General features: G+C 44.7%; 1 protein-coding gene across 1 annotated transcript; it reads right to left on the bottom strand.

Annotated features, from left to right (window-relative positions):
- Window positions 1-1,445: 1,445 nt before the first annotated feature.
- AKR1B10 (aldo-keto reductase family 1 member B10) lies at window positions 1,446-17,290 on the bottom strand. The gene is made up of 10 exons (XM_061166422.1): window positions 17,225-17,290; window positions 15,486-15,653; window positions 11,385-11,501; window positions 10,313-10,390; window positions 7,250-7,372; window positions 6,869-6,975; window positions 6,417-6,498; window positions 5,530-5,613; window positions 4,277-4,341; window positions 1,446-1,488 (listed from the first exon to the last, which is right to left on the bottom strand). Exons 1-10 carry the CDS (start codon window positions 17,288-17,290, stop codon window positions 1,446-1,448), a joined length of 933 nt encoding a protein of 310 aa, XP_061022405.1.
- Window positions 17,291-17,546: the final 256 nt, after the last annotated feature.

Here is a 17,546-nt window from a genome sequence, read left to right as displayed (position 1 = left end):
CCTCGTGAGTAAACTAAATGCAAGAGGAACTTTTTCCCAAGAAAGGATGGACATGAAGGAGCTGCCAGGACAATCTTACTTGCTTCAAGCAGCATTACTATAGCTGGGAAAGGCTGAGCGCCTGAAATTACCTGAAGAGATCCTGCAGAAGGTAAGATGGGATGTTTGGCCAGATGGGAACCCATGAAGAGCAAAGTCAGCAACACCCTGCACAGGTGGAACTCCATCCAAGGTCTAACATTCTGAACTTAAAACAATAGACCGTAAGGGAACATACCAGAGAGGGAATCCAGCCAGTAATATGTGCCTTCCTTGGACATAACCTCATCTGTCTTTGCCAGTCACCACACAGCACTCCCATCCTACCAGTCCAGAAGCTGGAGACCCAAGAATATCACTTTATACAGGACCTGAGAGCAATTCATTCATTCATCTGGTGGATGAGGACATTCATCTGGTGGCACCCAACCCCTATACCTTACTTTCTCTGGAGATTTCTGCTGGCTTACAGTTTTGGGCCTACATAGCTTCCCTGGTGGCTCAGAAGGTAGAATCCACCTGCAAGGAAGGAGACCTGGGTTCCATCCCTGGGTCAGGAAGATCCCCTGGAGAAAAGAATGGCTAGGCACTCGAGTATTCTTGCCTGGAGAACCCCATGGAAGAGGAGCCTGGTGGGCTACAGTCTATGGGGTCACAAAGAGACCTTTTATTGCACATCCTAAAGTCCTGAGTCACAGGGATTTTTTGCTTTTGAATAGGATGACCCAGAGACCAAATTGAAATGGCAGTTCTGCAGGATTGTGCCTCCCCAGAGATTCAAGAATGCTTCTCCCAGTTTCAGGGAAGCCCTAGCCAAAGATCTAAAGGACCTACAGTTATATGAGGGAGCCTTTCTTCAGTATGTAGATGACATTTTGATTGCCAGTGAAACCAAAGCTCTCCTAGAGCCTTTGAAAGTGGTTCATCCACTTATAACCTGAGTGGCCCTGACCAAGTGCCTTGGCCTCCCCATTCCTGCATTTCAGCTTCTGTGAAATGTAAGCATATCTCCCTCCAAGGGGTGGTTGCAGGATTCAGTGAGACACACATACAAAAAAACACCCAAATAGTGCTGGCGCATAGTAAACTCTCAATACCTGTTAGTTATTATTATTCTTTATTATTTTCAGTCATTGTATCCTCAAGTTTAGTGGAGTCCCCATAATCAGATCGAAGAAGTGAGGGGAAAAAAAAATGTAATTGGCTTATCCAACTTGAATCTCCCAGTTGTAATCTGTTCCTTTGGTTGAACAAACCAGTCCAGATACAGCAACTGCCTAACCCCTGGACTTCAGCAGGGCAGGCTTGATGTGATTTCAGACAATCTTGGCTACAATAGGACACTGGTGGAGAGAATTACACTTCAGTAAGATGAAGAAGGATAATGTGCATTAAGAGATTCAGCTTCAATATTCTGCATAGAAGGGATACTCCTCCAGACCTTTCAGCCTGCAGAGAAAACAGTTGTGAAGAATACACCAATGTTAAACTCTGGGTTAAATGGCATTCTTCTTCATGGATCCTATGAGCTTTGCTCTCTATCATCTTCTCCCCTTCCCCCAAGATTTTATAAGAACCCAAGTCTTCCTCCACCTTCCCTCAAACAGATCTGAATGGTGTGCTAAGAAGGAGGGTGGGGGGATGATGACCAGGACACCAGAGAGCTTCATAATGGTAGCTAATAAATAATAACCCTGGAAGGAACAACAATAGAATAACTTGGGCCTGTTATGATCACTGAATGAGTTAATGATGCATGCACTGGGCTTAGGGTGCCTGGCACATTCTAAGTTAACACTCAAGAGATGTTAGCTGTGTTTAATCCTAGCATTCCAACTTTGCAAATAAAGAAACCAGCCTGGGAAATTTACCCAAGGTTACAAGTCCAATACATTAAGTGTTAGAGCTGGGATTTGAACTGGGTGGATTCACTCCTGAGTCCCACCCCTCTAATGCCTCCAGGAGAGAAGTAGTTTCCTCTCCAGCAAGGTATTACTTTACTTTTAAAATTTTATTTTATTTAGTTGTTCTGGTCTTAGTTGCGACACATAGGATCTTCAAACTTCATTTTGGGATGTGGAATCTTTATTTGTGGCATGTGGGATTTATTAATAGTTGCCCAACCATGGATAGAACCCAGGCTTCCTGCATTGGGAACATGGAGTCCTAGCCACTGAACTACCAGGGAAGTCCTTTACTTTACCTTTTTGTTTTGTTTTGGCTGTTTTTACTTTTTTTTTTAATTGGAGGATAATTCCTTTACAATGTTGTATTTGTTTCTGCCATACAACATGGTGAATCAGTCATAAGTATACATATATCCCCTTCTTCTTGAGCCTCCCTCCCACTTCCCTCATTTTACTTTTGACACTTCTTTTCATTCTAAGTAGCTGCTGCTTGTTGTTCTCTAACAAAAGCAAGGGCTTCCCAGTTGGCACGGTGGTAAAAAATCCACCTGCCAATGCAGGAGACTCAAGAGACTCAGGTCCAATCCTTGGGTCAGGAAGATCCCCTGGAGTAGGAAATGGCGGCCCACTCCAGTATTCTTGCTTGGAGAATTCCATGGACAAGGGAGCCTGGGAGGCTACAGTCCATGGGGTTGCAAAGAGTTGGACACGACTGAGTGACTAGCACTTTCACTTTTCACACACTTAGAACTTTACTGGATATTGCAAACATGTCCCAAGGCAAACTCCTGATTTCTTCCCCCAAAATGGCGATTCCATCTTGTGTGTGATTCAGGCAACACCAGAACCAAAGACTTGGAGCCTCCTTTGAATCCTAATGGATTAGCAGATCCGATTGGCTCTGCTTTCCCAATGTATATAGAATTGGATGGCTCTCTCTACTCACCATCACCCAGGTCCAGCCACTGTTGCCTTTTCCCTGGGTTATCACAGCAGTCTCCCTGTAGTCTCGCAATTCAGAAATCAGAGTGGGGCTTTTAAAGCACAAGCCCCATCATGCCACTCCTCGGTTCAGAATCCTCTACTGGCTTCTCAGCACCCTCAGAGCACGAACCAAAAGCCCTCCTCACAGTGTCTACATGTCTGCTTGCTCTGAGCCCCTGACACTGTTGACCTCGCCTTTTCTCCCTCTGCCGCTCACTCGCTCTGCTCCAGCCCCACTCGACCTCTTACTCCAGTGCTCCAAACACAGTTCCACCTCAGGGCCTTTGTGCTTGCCATCCTCACTGCCTAGAATGCTCTTCCCCAGGTATCCACATGGCTCATCCCTCACTTCCTTCAGGTTTCTGCTCAACTGTCACCAATCAGCAAAGCTTCCTCTGACTCCTCCTTTTTAAGGGATCACTCCCCCAGCACCCTCCACTCCCTATTCCCTTACTATCCTACTTGATTTTTCTGCTTAGCCTTTATTGCAGTCTGATGTGTGTGTGTGTGTGTGTGTGTGTGTGTGTGTGTGTGTGTGTGTAGAGAGAGAGAGAGAGAGGTTATTTCTGTATTCTCTCAATAGAAAATAGAGAAGTTAGAATAGAATAGAGAATGGAATGGAGTAGAGAAGGTAGACAATGCCTTCCTACAATTCACTTTCTTTGTCAGTTGTAGGATTCATTCTCAATCAACATACTTATTTGTGAGTTTATTTCTGTACTCCCTTACTAGCATGTAAGACTGTGAAGGCAGGAACTTTGTCTAGATGATATCCCCAAGCACCTAGAGTGTGCCTGGCACATAGTAGATGCTCAATAAATACTTAGTGGATGAAAGGATGAATGACTGCCTCTGCCTTCTACCTACTAACAACATGTTCTCTCTTAAGATTCCAGAACTACATTCAGGAGCCCCAACAATATGCAGCAATTAAGGATATGTCTACCCTGGTGCCTCAGATGGTAAAGAATCTGCCTGCAATGCAGGAGACCCAGGTTCAGTCCTTGAGTTGGAAAGATCCCCAGGAGGAGGGCATGGCAACCCACTCCAGTATTCTTGCCTGGAGAATCCCCATGGGCAGAGAAACCTGGTGGGCTGCAGCCCATGGGGTCGCAAAGGGTCAGATGCAACTGAGTGACTGAGCACACACACCCGCTCTTTCCTCATAATAATTCTAGGTATTCCAGTTTTGATTTTCAACACTACCAGAAAATGGCATATGAAATAAAAGTAGTTCCAGTTATCTTTCAATCCTTCTAGCTAAACTTCTACCAATTTAGACAAACACCTGGCAATCCTCCTAATTAACTCAGCCCAGCGCCACTTACCAGGGAAAGGGGCAGTACCGCCAGTTTCTGTTGAGGCTGAGCAGGGTCGCCATCTCCTCATCACTCAATTTAAAGTCAAAGACCTGGAAAAGTGAGAATTCCAGAACATCATCAGCAAACCAGTTCCTGGTGCAATTTGAGATCTCCAGCCACGCTAGTAGGGAGCAAGCTCACATCCACAGGAGTAACTAGCCAAGGGAGTTTCTCCCATTACGTCCTCCAGACACGAATGGCTCTAAATTGGGTGCCACACAGAGACTGCTGTGTTTCTGAGGTTTTGTGTTCCAAAGCCTTTAAGCCTCCTTGCCTTACAGGCTCTGAACTGCACAGGGTGCAAGCCCCCTGATGGACACATGGGTTCCTCCAGAAAGGCAGGTCTTCTAGTACTATCTATCTCTCTCCTGGTGCTGAGAGGCAGAAGCATAGGCAGGACTGTCTGCTGCTGTGTGTGGCCCACAACACAACTGCTTAGGGACAGCCCAGACCTTCTCAGGCAGTGGAGAGGTACAGCTGTGCTCAGACCTGACAGGATATCACCGGCTGCTCCCCCAGCCCACCCTCGGTCATGGGTCATTCATCTCAGCCCTGAGGTCAGCTCCCTGGCCTGAGAGATGGCAGGGTGGTGGGAAGGTGGTGGAAGCCCACAGAAAACACAAGGACAGCATGAGAAACCTGGTGAAGGAGTCTCTGCCATCCCCTCCTCCACTGAGAAAACCAGTGTGCTCCTTGGAAGGAAAGCTATGACCAACCTAGACAGCATATTACAAAGCAGAGACATTACTTTGCTGACAAAGGTCCATCTAGTCAAAGGTATGGTTTTTCCAGTAGTCACGTAAGGAGGTGAGAGTTGGACTATAAACAAAGCTGAGCACTGAAGAACTGATGCTTTTGAACAGTGGTGTTGGAGAAGACTCTTGAGAGTCCCTTGGACTGCAAGGAAATCAAACCAGTCAATCCTAAAGGAAATCAGTCCTGAATATTCACTGGAAGGACTGATGCTGAAGCTGAAACTCCAATACTTTGGCCACCTGATGCGAAGAACTGACTCATTTGAAAAGACCCTGATGCTGGGAAAGATTGAAGGCAGGAGGGGAAGGGGATGACAGAGGATGAGATGGTTGGATGGCATCCACTGACTCGATGGATAGGAGTCTGAGCAAGCTCCGGAAGCTGGTGAAGGACAGGGAAGCCTGGTGTGCTGCAATCCATGGGGTTGCAAAGAATTGGACACGACTGAGCCACTGAACTGACTGAACCAGCCAGAACCTTACCTGAAAGTTCTCAGCGATGCGTGCGAGTGTCACAGACTTGGGAATTACAATCACATGCCTCTGGATATGGAACCGGATAAGAACCTGTGCAAAAGGGGACTTCTCATTTACACTCATCTGCAACGACCACTCCCTCTACTTTTTCAGAAAATGAAACATCTCTGCCGTTCACTGTGTCTTTATTAAGTTATAATAGCTAATATACACTGAGCACTTTATAGCTATCAGATAACTTCTCAGTCCTCTGCTCAGTTCTCTCCCTTAATCCTCACAACAACCCTATATTCTTCCTTTTTAAAAAATAAAGTGACCTGGGATAGTGTTTGAGATCGTAAGGCTGATATGTAGTGGAGCTGGGTTCTGAACCCAAGTCTTCTGGCTGCAAAGCCATGCTCTTGTTCTTGATCCTCCAGTCTCAACAGAAGTTGTTAGAGGCCATCCCTGTTTCAGTGATAACCATGCTATTTCCTGGAGGTCCAAACAAACAGACTTTCAAGGAAAGGCCTTAGAGGGCTTCCTCTCTTGTTCCCTTTCCCTTCAAGGAGTTAAACAGGTGCTTCCCCAGTGGTCCAGTGGTTAAGAGTCCTCCTTGCCATGCCAGGAATACTGGTTCGGTCCCTGTTCCGGGAAGATCCCACATGCGTCAGAGCAACTAAACCCAGGCACCACAATACTGAAGCCTGCAACAAGAGAAGCCAATGCAATGAGAAGCCCCCGCAATGAGAAGCCCCCGCTCACCCCAATGAGGGAAAGCCCTCTCTCAGCAATGAAGACCCAGCATAGCCAAAACATAAGATAATAAAAGAAATACAGGAGCTAAATGAAGGCAATATTAAGAATTACACAAGTCTAGTTTGAGGCAGGTAAAGAAACTATACACTTTATACCTGGGCTGCGGATTTTTTGTGCTTTGCAGCAATCTCATTAATCTTGGGATCCTCCAGTAGAGAAGGGTCCTCTGGTTTGGCCCTAGAGGGAGAAGATGGTTGGTGTGCATAATCACCATGGCTACCATATGTAGTTGAATATTACTCCGGTGTGGGCCCAAGGCTGATCGTCAGTCTTCCTCATGTGGTAGATAAGGCAAAAGGATTTGAAAGCTTCATGTCTTACCCAGGGGTCCACCCATGGGTTCTGAAGCCTCAGGAGTTTTTGCAAAGGCTGGTCCAGTGCTAGGTGGCTAAACTGGAGTATTCCCAAAAGGTTGCTGGTTTTTGTTTTTTTTTAAGTTCCCATATTTTCCCCACTGTTTGAGTATACCAGGCACATTGCCTTACACGCATTTTTCTTTCTGATGGCTTTCTTAAAAGAATGTCGAGAGAAAGATCAGATGCCTCACCCAGATCTATTTGGACAGCCTAGCGGGCTGTAAGCTGTGATACTGATGCCCCTGGACTGACAGTACTGGATCAATTTCTCCTGCGTGAGGTATGGGTGACATTCAACCTGTAAAAGCAAGCAGTTCTCATCACTGGGAAAGTCCACCTGCTCTTTGAGCTGCTCATTGGGAGTTCTACACACAGAAAAAGGCCTATCAGCAAAGGCCAAATCCTGCCCCTTGCTAGGCTGGCTAAACCAGACTCCGAGACCCGTCCCCCATGACCCACAAAGTACGTGATGCCTGACCTTCAAGACGAGACTTAGTGCAAAGCATTGAACTTGCCTCCAGACATCTAAGAAATAATAGAACAGAACCCTTACCCTTTACTAAACAATTTACCTGGTTGATCACTGGTTTGTATTTCAGTCCAGGTTTGTTCAAGAGTCTCTCGATCTGAAAGTGGTTGAAGTTGGAGATCCCAATGTTTTTCACCAGCCCCTCGTCCACCAGCTCCTCCATGGCCTGTCATAGAAAGGGACGACTTTGGCCACTGCTAGAGAGATCTCAAGGACCCTAGTTTGGCTCAGTCCTCTCCGGGACAGGAGCATGTGTGTGGATTAGCCGAACTAATAAAAAGAATTTGACTTCTAACATAAAGCCACAGTGATAAGAGAACAGACTCTGCATGATTTCAATACCTTTAGACCATGAAATTTTTGTACCTAGTTTTATGTCCCTGGATATGTTCCAGTGTCTCCCGGTTTATTGTCTGTGAGAACTTGAATAGAATCTGTATCCTACCATTGTGTGAAAATTCTGTAAATCTTAATTATGTTGAGTTGGTTCATGGTACTTTTCAGGTCTACTATTTCCTTCTACTTTTCTGTCTATTCATTCTATTAATTTTTGAGAGTTTGATATTGAAACTCCAACTAAAAATCTCAATTTATCTACTAAAAAAATCATAACATATAGTGGAACTATATGTAACTTTGTCTTGTATTTTCCAAGTCTCAGGTAAATGTGTTATCATAATCTCATAACTTAAAAAAATAAAAAAGAAAGGGAAAATAAGAATAAGGTCAAAACTCTGGTGGAAACAACACTAGAGGTGTCTCAGTCTCCATATCTCACAAAGAATAATCCCTAAGATATTTCAGAGGTCTTGTTTTACCAAGGTAATGTATATGACAGAGCCCTCTTGTCAAATTTAATGCAAAAGCTTAGTCTATTGAAATCTTAGGCTCTGTTGTAGGTCTTACCATAACTTTCATTCTCAGGAATGAAACATTCACTGAGTTGAGCCCATGCACATAAAACATTCAATTCAGTTCAGTCGCTCAGTCATGTCTGACTCTTTGCAACCCCATGGACTGCAGCACATCATGCTTCCCTGTCCATCACTAACTCCCGAGCTTGCTCAAACTCATGTACATCGAGTTGGTGATGCCATCCAACCATCTCATCCTCTGTCATCCCCTTCTCCTCCTGCCTTCAATCTTTCCCAGCATCAGGGTCTTTTCTAATGAGTCAGTTCTTTGCAACAGGTGGCCAAAGTATTGGAGCTTCAGCTTCAGCATCAGTCCTTCCAATGAATATTCAGGATTGATTTCCCACCGTTAGATGGTTCATTAAATCATCATCCTGAAATATTTCTCTCACAGGAGTTTGTTTGTGGTAGGAAAATAAATATGTTGACATTTTAAAAACTAGTTAAGTACCAGAATTTATGTTTCTCTTTATGGTTACTCTTTTGGCACTAGCAGAAAGAAAGTACTATATTTTCTTGAAAATTTAGGCTTCATAAATTTGTTTTAGTGAGTATATCAAACAAGTGTTTAAGATTATGTAGTTGGATAAAGACTTGTGTGGTTATTAGATTAAAAAGAATATGTAAATCTAAGAAAAACAGCATTTTTAAACTTGAAGTTTGAACCCACCTTCATGTATGTGGGCTCAGCCAGCTTTTGGCTTGGACAGCAGTGATGTTCTGTCACATTTACCATGGATTTATATTTAATTATATGCTCAGGATAGCAGAATGTTTGACAGAATGATGCCTTCATAAGATTTTCCCAAAAGAACTTGATTTACATATATATATATGTATATATATACATATATATATATATATATATATACACACACATAACCCTGGAGGAGGGCATGGCAACCTACTTCAGTATCCTTGCCTGGAGAATCTCATGCAGAGAGTAGCCTGGTGGCCTACGGGCTACAGACCATAGGGTCGAAAAGAGTTGGACACAACTGAAGAGACTGTGTATACACACACAGTGTGTGTATATACTGCAAGGAGATCCAACCAGTCCATCCTGGAGGAGATCAGTCCTGGGTGTTCATTGGAAGGACTGATGCTGAAGCTGAAACTCCAATTCTTTGGCCATTTCATGTGAAGAGTTGACTCATTGGAAAAGACCCTGATGCTGGGAGGGATTGGGGGCAGAAGGAAAAGGGGACGACAGAGGATGAGATGGCTGGATGGCATCTCCGACTCAATGGGCATAAGTTTGAGTAAACTCTAGGAGTTGGTGATGGACAGGAAGGCCTGGCGTGCTGCGATTCATGGGGTTGCAGAGAGTTGGACACAACTGAGTGACTGAACTGAACTGAACTGATATATATATGCTCTTGCTCATGAGATATGATATAGACAATGGCTTATTATTTTAGAATGGCTCTTAATCACATAATCATTGCTGTTTTATTATTGCTAACTTTTAAATGTTTTTCTGTTGTCTTTTGATTAATTTAGTTTTATTTTTGGTCACACTGGGTCTTCATTCCTGCATGAGGGCTTTCTCCAGCTGTGGTGAGCAGGCGCTGCTCTTTTTTTGCAGAGCGCAGGCTCTAGGGCGCATGGGCTTCGGCAGTTGCTGCCCCCTGGCTCTAGAGTACAGCCTCAGTAGTGGTGGGGCACCGACTTAGTTCCTCCCAGGCATGGGGGATCTTCCTAGATCAGGGGTGAAATCCGTGTCCCTTGCATTAGCAGGCAGATTCTTTACCACTGAGTCACCCAGGAAGCTTTATATTATTAGTATCTATTGGAAGATTTTTTTTTAAGATACAGAAGAAACTGAGGTTTGGAGGAGTTAAATAACCTGCACTAAGTCACTTTAATCAATACCTTTAATGCAATTCCAGGGCAACACTCTGTTTCAAATCCCTCTCCCTGGTTTAAGAATAAACCGGGTATCCTCTGAAATCAGATACGTCGTACTCCCAGTCTCCTTTGAGGATTCGGTCTTAGTTTTCAAAAATATAAGAAGTGTCAGGTGAACCCCAAAAGTCAAAGATGATTAGGAAGGAGTTCAAAGAATTACAAAATGATGAGGAGATAAAACCTCATTGAGCACCTGGGCTCCTTCACACTGGTGTAGACCCTTGTAGGTGACTGAAGGCAAGTTTTCACTCCCAGTCCACTGAGAACAAGACGGAACCTACCTCCCAGGTGTCCAAGAATGTTGTTTTACTGATGATGGTATCGCCTTTATCGTCTTTGGGAATGAAGTCCTCCCCAGGCTGTAAATGCGAAACAAGAAGCTTAGCGCAGTGTGCATCTAAACACCTGATTCTGTCAAGTGAGGTTTCAGGATCCTAACTCGTCCTAAACACCCACATCTGCATACAATTTTTTTTTCAAGCTCCACAGTATAAATTTCAAGAAGCTGAGTTGAAATAAAATCTCTAAATCAATCTGCTAGAGTAAAAAACACAAGTTCTTATATTTTAGAAATTATTGGACTTTTTTTTCTTTTGGCCATGCCACACAGCTTCTGAGATCTTAGTTTCCTAACCAGGGATTGAACCTATGCCCTTGGCAGTGAAAGCATGGAGTCCTAACCATTGGACCCTGAGGGAATTCCCAGAAACTGCTGGACTGATTTTAAAGTCTATCATAAGCACATCCAAAAGCCACCATTAGCCCTGTGGACATTGATTTCTCACATGCACTTGGGGACAAAGTTCAATTTCAAGAGGTGAGAGAGCTGGGAGTTCATGTCCCTCAGGCTCTCTGGCAAAGGCAGGAGCAGAGTCCTATTCCTCACTGAGCACTGGCTACCTTTCAGCACGATCATACTTAGGCTCCTCTCCAAAATGGCATTCCCAGTGCATCAGTTAACGAGAGGATTGAGCCCTGAAACAGCATTATGTAAGAGCTGCCCTGGGAGGAGAGCCCTTGGCATGGAATCAGGACCAAAGCAGCGTGGAAGTTGCAGCTTACCTGGGCTGCTAGAAATCATAATTTTCTCAAACGTAACAGAGAAAGCCAAGGTGTGTGGTCACCACCACATTGGTCCATGGGCTTGGACTTCTTTTCAGGACAGTGTCTTTCTGCTCCACCGTCTCATCCTGAAAACTTTCCTGTGGAGTCCTGAAGTACAAGGCCTCTTGCTTCAGCTCCCCTTGGTCCCCAGCCTCCAGCCCCCAACACTCCCCTCCCCACTCCTGACACAGCTGCTATCTTCCAACATGTGTCCAGGAACCAGAGATTGGAACGGGGAGGAACTTCAACCTGTAATGCCTGCGGAAAGTGAATAAGGTAGAGGTCCAGATAGTCCAGTCTCAGATCCTTGAGGGTCTTCTGACAGGATTCCCTCACTAGATGCTTTTCCATGAAGGTGGGCCATAACTGCAGAGAGCAGAGCAGGGAGAAGTCAGCAATGGACAGAGAAGGGGCTACCTTTCTCTGCTTTCCCTGCTTTTTGACCCTCAGCTTGAGCTAACCCCAGGGGCAGGCCATTTACAGCACAGGGGGTTAAGATGCATCATCCAGGGATGCAAGGTCACCAGGTTTCTCTGGAACACCAGGTTTCTCTGGAAGTCACTGACAACTCTTAAGTGTCAACGGCAAGTTATCTTTTTGACTCACCTGGTGTTCTGTGTATTTGTTACATCAGGTACCATATTTGGGCACAGACTCAGCATCTGTTCACATGTGCCTTTCTCTTCCTCAGCAGTAGGCTTTCTGAAGGTATGAGCCGTGACCAGCATTTAAGTTCTTAAGACTTTGGGAACAGGTGATCCTCTACTGCTCTCCTATATCTCCAAGCCCATGGGCCACAAATGATAACTCTACAAGGAATTTATCCAGGTGCAACCAATGGGGTCTATTTGTCCCACTAGATACAAGCACATTCCAAGTACCTATAACTAGTTGCTTTTAGCAAATTGGGTATAATGCATATTCAGTGATTCTCAACCCTCTCAACCTACTCCGGTACTCTTGCCTGGAAAATCCCATGGATGGAGGAGCCTGGTAGGCTGCAGTCCATGGGGTCACCAAGAGTTGGACATGACTGGGCGGCTTCATTTTCACTTTTCACTTTCATGCATTGAAGAAGGAAATGGCAACCCACTCCAGTGTTCTTGCCTGGAGAATCCCAGGGATGGGGGAGCCTGGTGGGCTGCCGTTTATGGGGTCGCACAGAGTCGGACACGACTGAAGTGACTCAGCCATAGCAGCAGCAACCGTCTCTCACTCCACCCCTCCCTCTTTTTATAACATTCTGTAGCTTGCCTTTTACTAGACTGAACTGAAGTGAAATTCATATATGACAATAAGTATGTCCCACAATTTTCCAAAGTACCTGCCAGCTGAGAACCTCTGGGCTACAACCACTGAGATCACAGTGCTGAAAGGTGGAGCTTCAGGATCCAATTGCAGTCTTAGCTTTTGGCTGCCAAGGGGAAGATGGAGCCCACCAACAGGGAACAGGGATGCTAAGGACATCACCGTGGCTCAATGGAGACTTCTCCTCTAGGGGAAAACCCACTGAAGACAGGTGGGTAGCAGCAGCATCTTTGCACCAACACTGGACGATAATGTGGATTTTTGTGTCCAGGGATGTTATAAAGACAGTGATGAAGATGGCTGGGGGAAGTGACCTGAGTTGTTCTTGGTGTTGTTCAGTCACTCAGTCATGTCCAACTCTTTGTGACCCAATGGACTACAGAATACCAGGCTTCCCTGTCCTTCACTGTCTCCCTGAGTTTGCTCAAACACATGTCCATTGAGTCAGTGATACCATCCAACCATCTCATACTCTTTCACCCTTTTCTCCTGCCCTCAATCTTTCTCAGCATTAGGGTCTTTTCCAATGAGTCAGATCTTTGCATCAGGTGGCCAAAGTATTGGAGCTTCAGCTTCAGCCTCAGTCCTTCTAATGAATATTCAGGGTTGATTTCCTTTAGTATTGAATAATTTGATCTCCTTGCTGCCCAAAGGACACTAAAATGTCTTCTCCAGCACTACGATTTAAAGCATCAGTTCTTCAGTGCTCAGCCTTCTTTATAGTCCAACTCTCACATCTGTACATGACTACTAAAAAAAAACATAGTTTTGATTATATGAACCTTTGTTGGCAAAGTGACATCTCTACTTTTCAATATGCTGTCTAGGTTTGTCATAGCTTTCCTTCCAAAGAGCAAGTGTCTTTTAATTTCACAGCTGCAGTCATCATCCATAGTGATTTTGGAGCCTAAGAAAATAAAGTCTTCCACTGGTTCCATTTTTTTCTCCATCTACTTGTCATGAAGTGATGGGACCAGATGCCATGATCTTTGTTTTTTGAATGTTGAGTTTTAAGCAAGCTTTTTCACTCTCCTCTTTCACCTTCATCAAGAGGCTCTTTAGTTCCTCTTCTCCTTTTGCCATTAGGGCTGTATCATCTACATATCTGAAGTGGTTGATATTTCTCCTGGCAATCTTGATTCCAGCTTGTGATTCATCCAGTCCAGGATTTCACATGATGTACTCTGTATATTAGTTAAATAAGCAGGGTGACAATATACAACCTTATCATACTCCTTTCCCAATTTTGAAACAGTCCTTTGTTCTATGTCTGGTTTTAACTGTTACTTCTTGATCTGCATACAGTTTTCTCAGGAGGCAGGTAAGGTGGTCTGGTATTCCCATCTCTTTAAGAATTTTCCACAGTTTGTTGTGGTTCACACAGTCAAAGGCTTTAGTGTAGTCAATGAAGCAGAAGTATATGTGTTTTTGTTTTTGTTTTTTGGAATTCTGTTGCTTTTTCTATGACACAACAGTTGTTGGCAATTTGCTCTCTCGTCCCTCTGCCTTTTCTAAATGTAGCTTGCACATCTAGTTCTTGGTTCACATACTGTTGAAGACCAGCTTGAAGGATTATGAGCATTATCTTGCTAGCATGTGAAATGAGCACAATTATATGGTAGCTTGAGCAATCTTTGGCATTGCCTTTCTTTGGGATTGGAATCAAAAGTGACCTTTGCCAGTTCCGTGGCCACTGCTTAATTTTCCAAATTTGCTGGCATGTTGAGTGCAGCACTTTAACAGTATCATCTTCTAGGATTTGAAATAGCTGAGTTGCAATTCCATCACCTCCACTAGCTTGCTTGTAGTAGTGTTTCCTAAGGCCCACTTGATTTTGCATTCCAGGATGTCTGGCTCTAGGTGAGTGATCACACCATCATGGTTATCTGGGTCATTAAGATCATTTTTGTATAGTTCTTCTGTGTATTCTTTCCATTTCTTCTTAATCGCTTCTGCTTCTCTTAGTTCCTTGCCATTTCTGTCTTTTATTGTGCCCATCTTTGCATGAAATGTTCCCTTGGTATTTCCTCTTTCTTGGAGGTCTCCAGTAGCCCTTCCAACAAATGTTTATCTAGTCAAAGCTATGGTTTTTCCAGTAGTCATGTATGGATGTGAGAGTTGGACCATAAAGAAAGCTGAGCACTGAAGAATTGATGCTTTTGAACTGTGGTGTTGGAGAAGATTCTTGAGAGTTTCTTGGACTGCAAGAAGATCCAACCAGTCCATCCTAAAGGAAATCAGTCCTGAATATTCATTGGAAGGACTGATGCTGAAGCTGAAACTCCAATACTTTGGCCACCTGATTCGAAGAACTGACTCATTGGAAAAGACCCTAATGCTGGGAAAGACAGAAGGCAGGAGGAGAAAGGGATGACAGAGGATGAGATGGTTGGATGGCATCACTGACTCAATAGACAGGAGTCTGAGCAAGCTCCAGGAGTTGGTGAAGGACAAGGAAGCCTGGCGCACTGCAGTCCATGGGGTCACAAAGAGTCGGACACAGCTGAGCTAAACCAAACTGAGGAGCCCTACCATAGAGCGTGTAGACTCCAGGATTGGGTTGCCCTAGGCCAAACGACTAATAGGAAAGGAGCACAGTCCACCCACCAGCAGGCAACTGAATTAAAGATTAACTGAGTGTATCCCTGCCCACCAGAAGAAGACCCAGTTTTCCCCACAGCCAGTCCCTCCCATAAGGAAGCTTGCACAAGCCTCTTAACCTCATCCATCAAAGGGCAGACTATAATTCCAAAGCCTCCAGAACGAAAACCACAATCACAGAAAGCTAACCCAAATCATCACATGGATCACAGCTTTGTGTAACAAAGCCATGCCGTGCAGGGGCACCCAAAATGGATGGGTCATAGTGGAGAGTTCTGACAAAATGTGATCCACTGGAGCAGAGAATGGCAAACCACTTCAGTATTCTTGCCTCCAGAACCCCCTGAACAGTATGAAAAGACAGAATTCTGGATGCTGACTAGATCCAACACTGCTGCCTGCTTTGAAGTGTAGTCTTCCCACCAGGTGAGCCCTTGGTACCTTGCTCACTATGAAGAGTTCCTCCCGCTTCACAGCCTTCTCTTGGATCTTCTCTTGGATGGCTTCCCCCACCTCATGCTCATTCTTGTAGGCATAAGCACAGTCCAAGTGGCGATATCCTATGTCAATGGCTCCCTTCACAGCCTCTCTGACTTCTCCTAGGCCAGACTGAAAGGACAAAGAAAAAACCATCTCCCCAGACCACCTTCAATAAGCTGTCTTACTCAGCCCATCTTCTCCAAACCAAGATCTCCCTGAGATCCCCTTTCCTGGGGGACACCTGGGGAAAAAGCATGCTTTGGAAAACTTTTCAAAAGAGAAGAAAGGAAAGCAAATTCATTTTATGATTATAGCATCACATCCCATCCTAGCTCAGGCATATTCCCTTCTAATTCAGGTTCATCCTCCAGCCCAGAAGTGTCTCCAGGTATGTAGAAGTGAAGTGAAGTGAACTGAAGTCACTCAGTCATGTCCGACTCTTTGCGACCCCATGGACTGTAGCCTACAAGGCTCCTCCATCCAGGGGATCTTCCAGGCAAGAGTATTGGAGTGGGTTGCCATTTCCTTCTCCAGGGGTCTTCCTGACCCAGGGATCGAACCCAGGTCTCCCGCATTGCAGGCAGACACTTTACTCTCTGAGCCACCAGGGAAGTCAAAGTATGTAGAAGAGACAGCAAACTCTCTCTAATGACCAGGCTACACACTGGATTTTGAAATAAACCAAATTTTCAGAGAGAATTTTCAGAGAGAAAGTAGTTATTACCTCATAAATTCAGGCTCATCTCATGCTAGGTGTGTGGCCTGAGCAGATTGCTTAATTTCTCTAAACCTTGTCTGCAAAATGGGAATAATAACAACAGCATCTGCCTCATGAAGCCATTGTGGCTTCCCAGGTGATGCTAATGGTAAAGAATCCGCCTACCAATGCAGGGGATGTAAGAGATGGGAGTTCAATTCCTGGATCAGGAAGATCCCCTGGAGAAGGGCGTGGCAACCCACTCCAGTGTTCTTGCCTGGAGAACCCCATGGACAGAGGAGCCTGGTGGGCTACAGTCCATAGGGTCACAAAGAGTTGAACATGACTGAAGTGATTTAGCATGTACATGCATGAATGAGGTCACTGTGGTAAGTGCCACAGTGAATGTCTAATTTGAAGTACAGCACCAGGCATATACCTAAGAGTGGATAAAAGACATTATATAATTATTGTTTCAGAAAAGGAGAAATAGAAAACCTTGTAAAAATGGAATGTCTCCCCTCACTCGAAGGCAGAAAGTTTTTCTTTCTTTGAAGAAAGGAGAGAAGGAAAGAGAGAGATGGAGGGGGGAAGGAAGGGAGGAAGAAAAAAGAGAGAAGGAAGGAAGGAAGGGCATTAGAAATACCACATTCTGTCTAATCCAGCCAAACCAAACAATGAAAGAAAAAGAAGCATTTACTACTGATCTTCTGGTGGGCTACAGTCCATGGGGTCACAAAGAGACAGACATGACTGAGCAACTAACACTTTCACTTAAACTGCTTAAAACTTGATACCTGCTAGGAAAGCTCTCACCACTGCTGGAAAAAGTCAGTCTTGGAGCACTACAGCTGAATCAGCCCTGAGAAAGCAACCTCAGTCCTGCCTCCAGCACCCAATATTTACCTCCCCAAAACCCTTGCCTCTGGGCTTTCCCTCAGGACAGGAGAAAATGCCCAAAGCCCCTCAAGGGAAGAAGGTGTCCAAATATTTGCATACTTACTTTCCAGGTGCCCAGTCCCAAGATGGGCACTTTAACCTTGGTACTGAGCTCCACAAAGTTGGCCATAGTGCGTGCAGAAACAGCCCTAAGGGAGCAAGTTAGATGTCTTCTGCCCCACGGAAATGTACTGACTGCAGAGGAAGCAGCCTGCACTGGCACGAACGGGAAAGTCCTGTCACCCTTTTGTAAGGTTCAGGTTAATGAAAACCAGACACTGTTACCTCAGGAGAGTTCTCCCTGATTAAAAAAAAAGCATGAATTTTTAATGAGTGAAATTTTATCAACAAATTAAAATACATGCACATGGAAAATAAAAATGTGT

Source organism: Dama dama, chromosome 18, assembly GCF_033118175.1.
Source record: "Dama dama isolate Ldn47 chromosome 18, ASM3311817v1, whole genome shotgun sequence".
Classification (NCBI taxonomy): Eukaryota; Metazoa; Chordata; class Mammalia; order Artiodactyla; family Cervidae; genus Dama; species Dama dama.
Note: the sequence above shows the minus strand (reverse complement) of the source record. Positions and strands in the feature narration are given on the sequence as shown.

What these genes read in the sequence shown, in the direction of transcription:
- AKR1B10 (XM_061166422.1), bottom strand. Translation starts at nt 17,290, where the DNA reads ATGGCCAACTTTGTGGAGCTCAGTACCAAGGTTAAAGTGCCCATCTTG. An exon ending in GGCTGTCCAAATAGATCTGG is followed by an intron (nt 6,499 to 6,868) that starts GTGAGGCATCTG and finishes TTCTCCCTCTAG; the next exon opens with GGCCAAACCAGAGGACCCTT. An exon ending in ACAAAAAATCCGCAGCCCAG is followed by an intron (nt 5,614 to 6,416) that starts GTATAAAGTGTA and finishes CCTTTTGCACAG; the next exon opens with GTTCTTATCCGGTTCCATAT.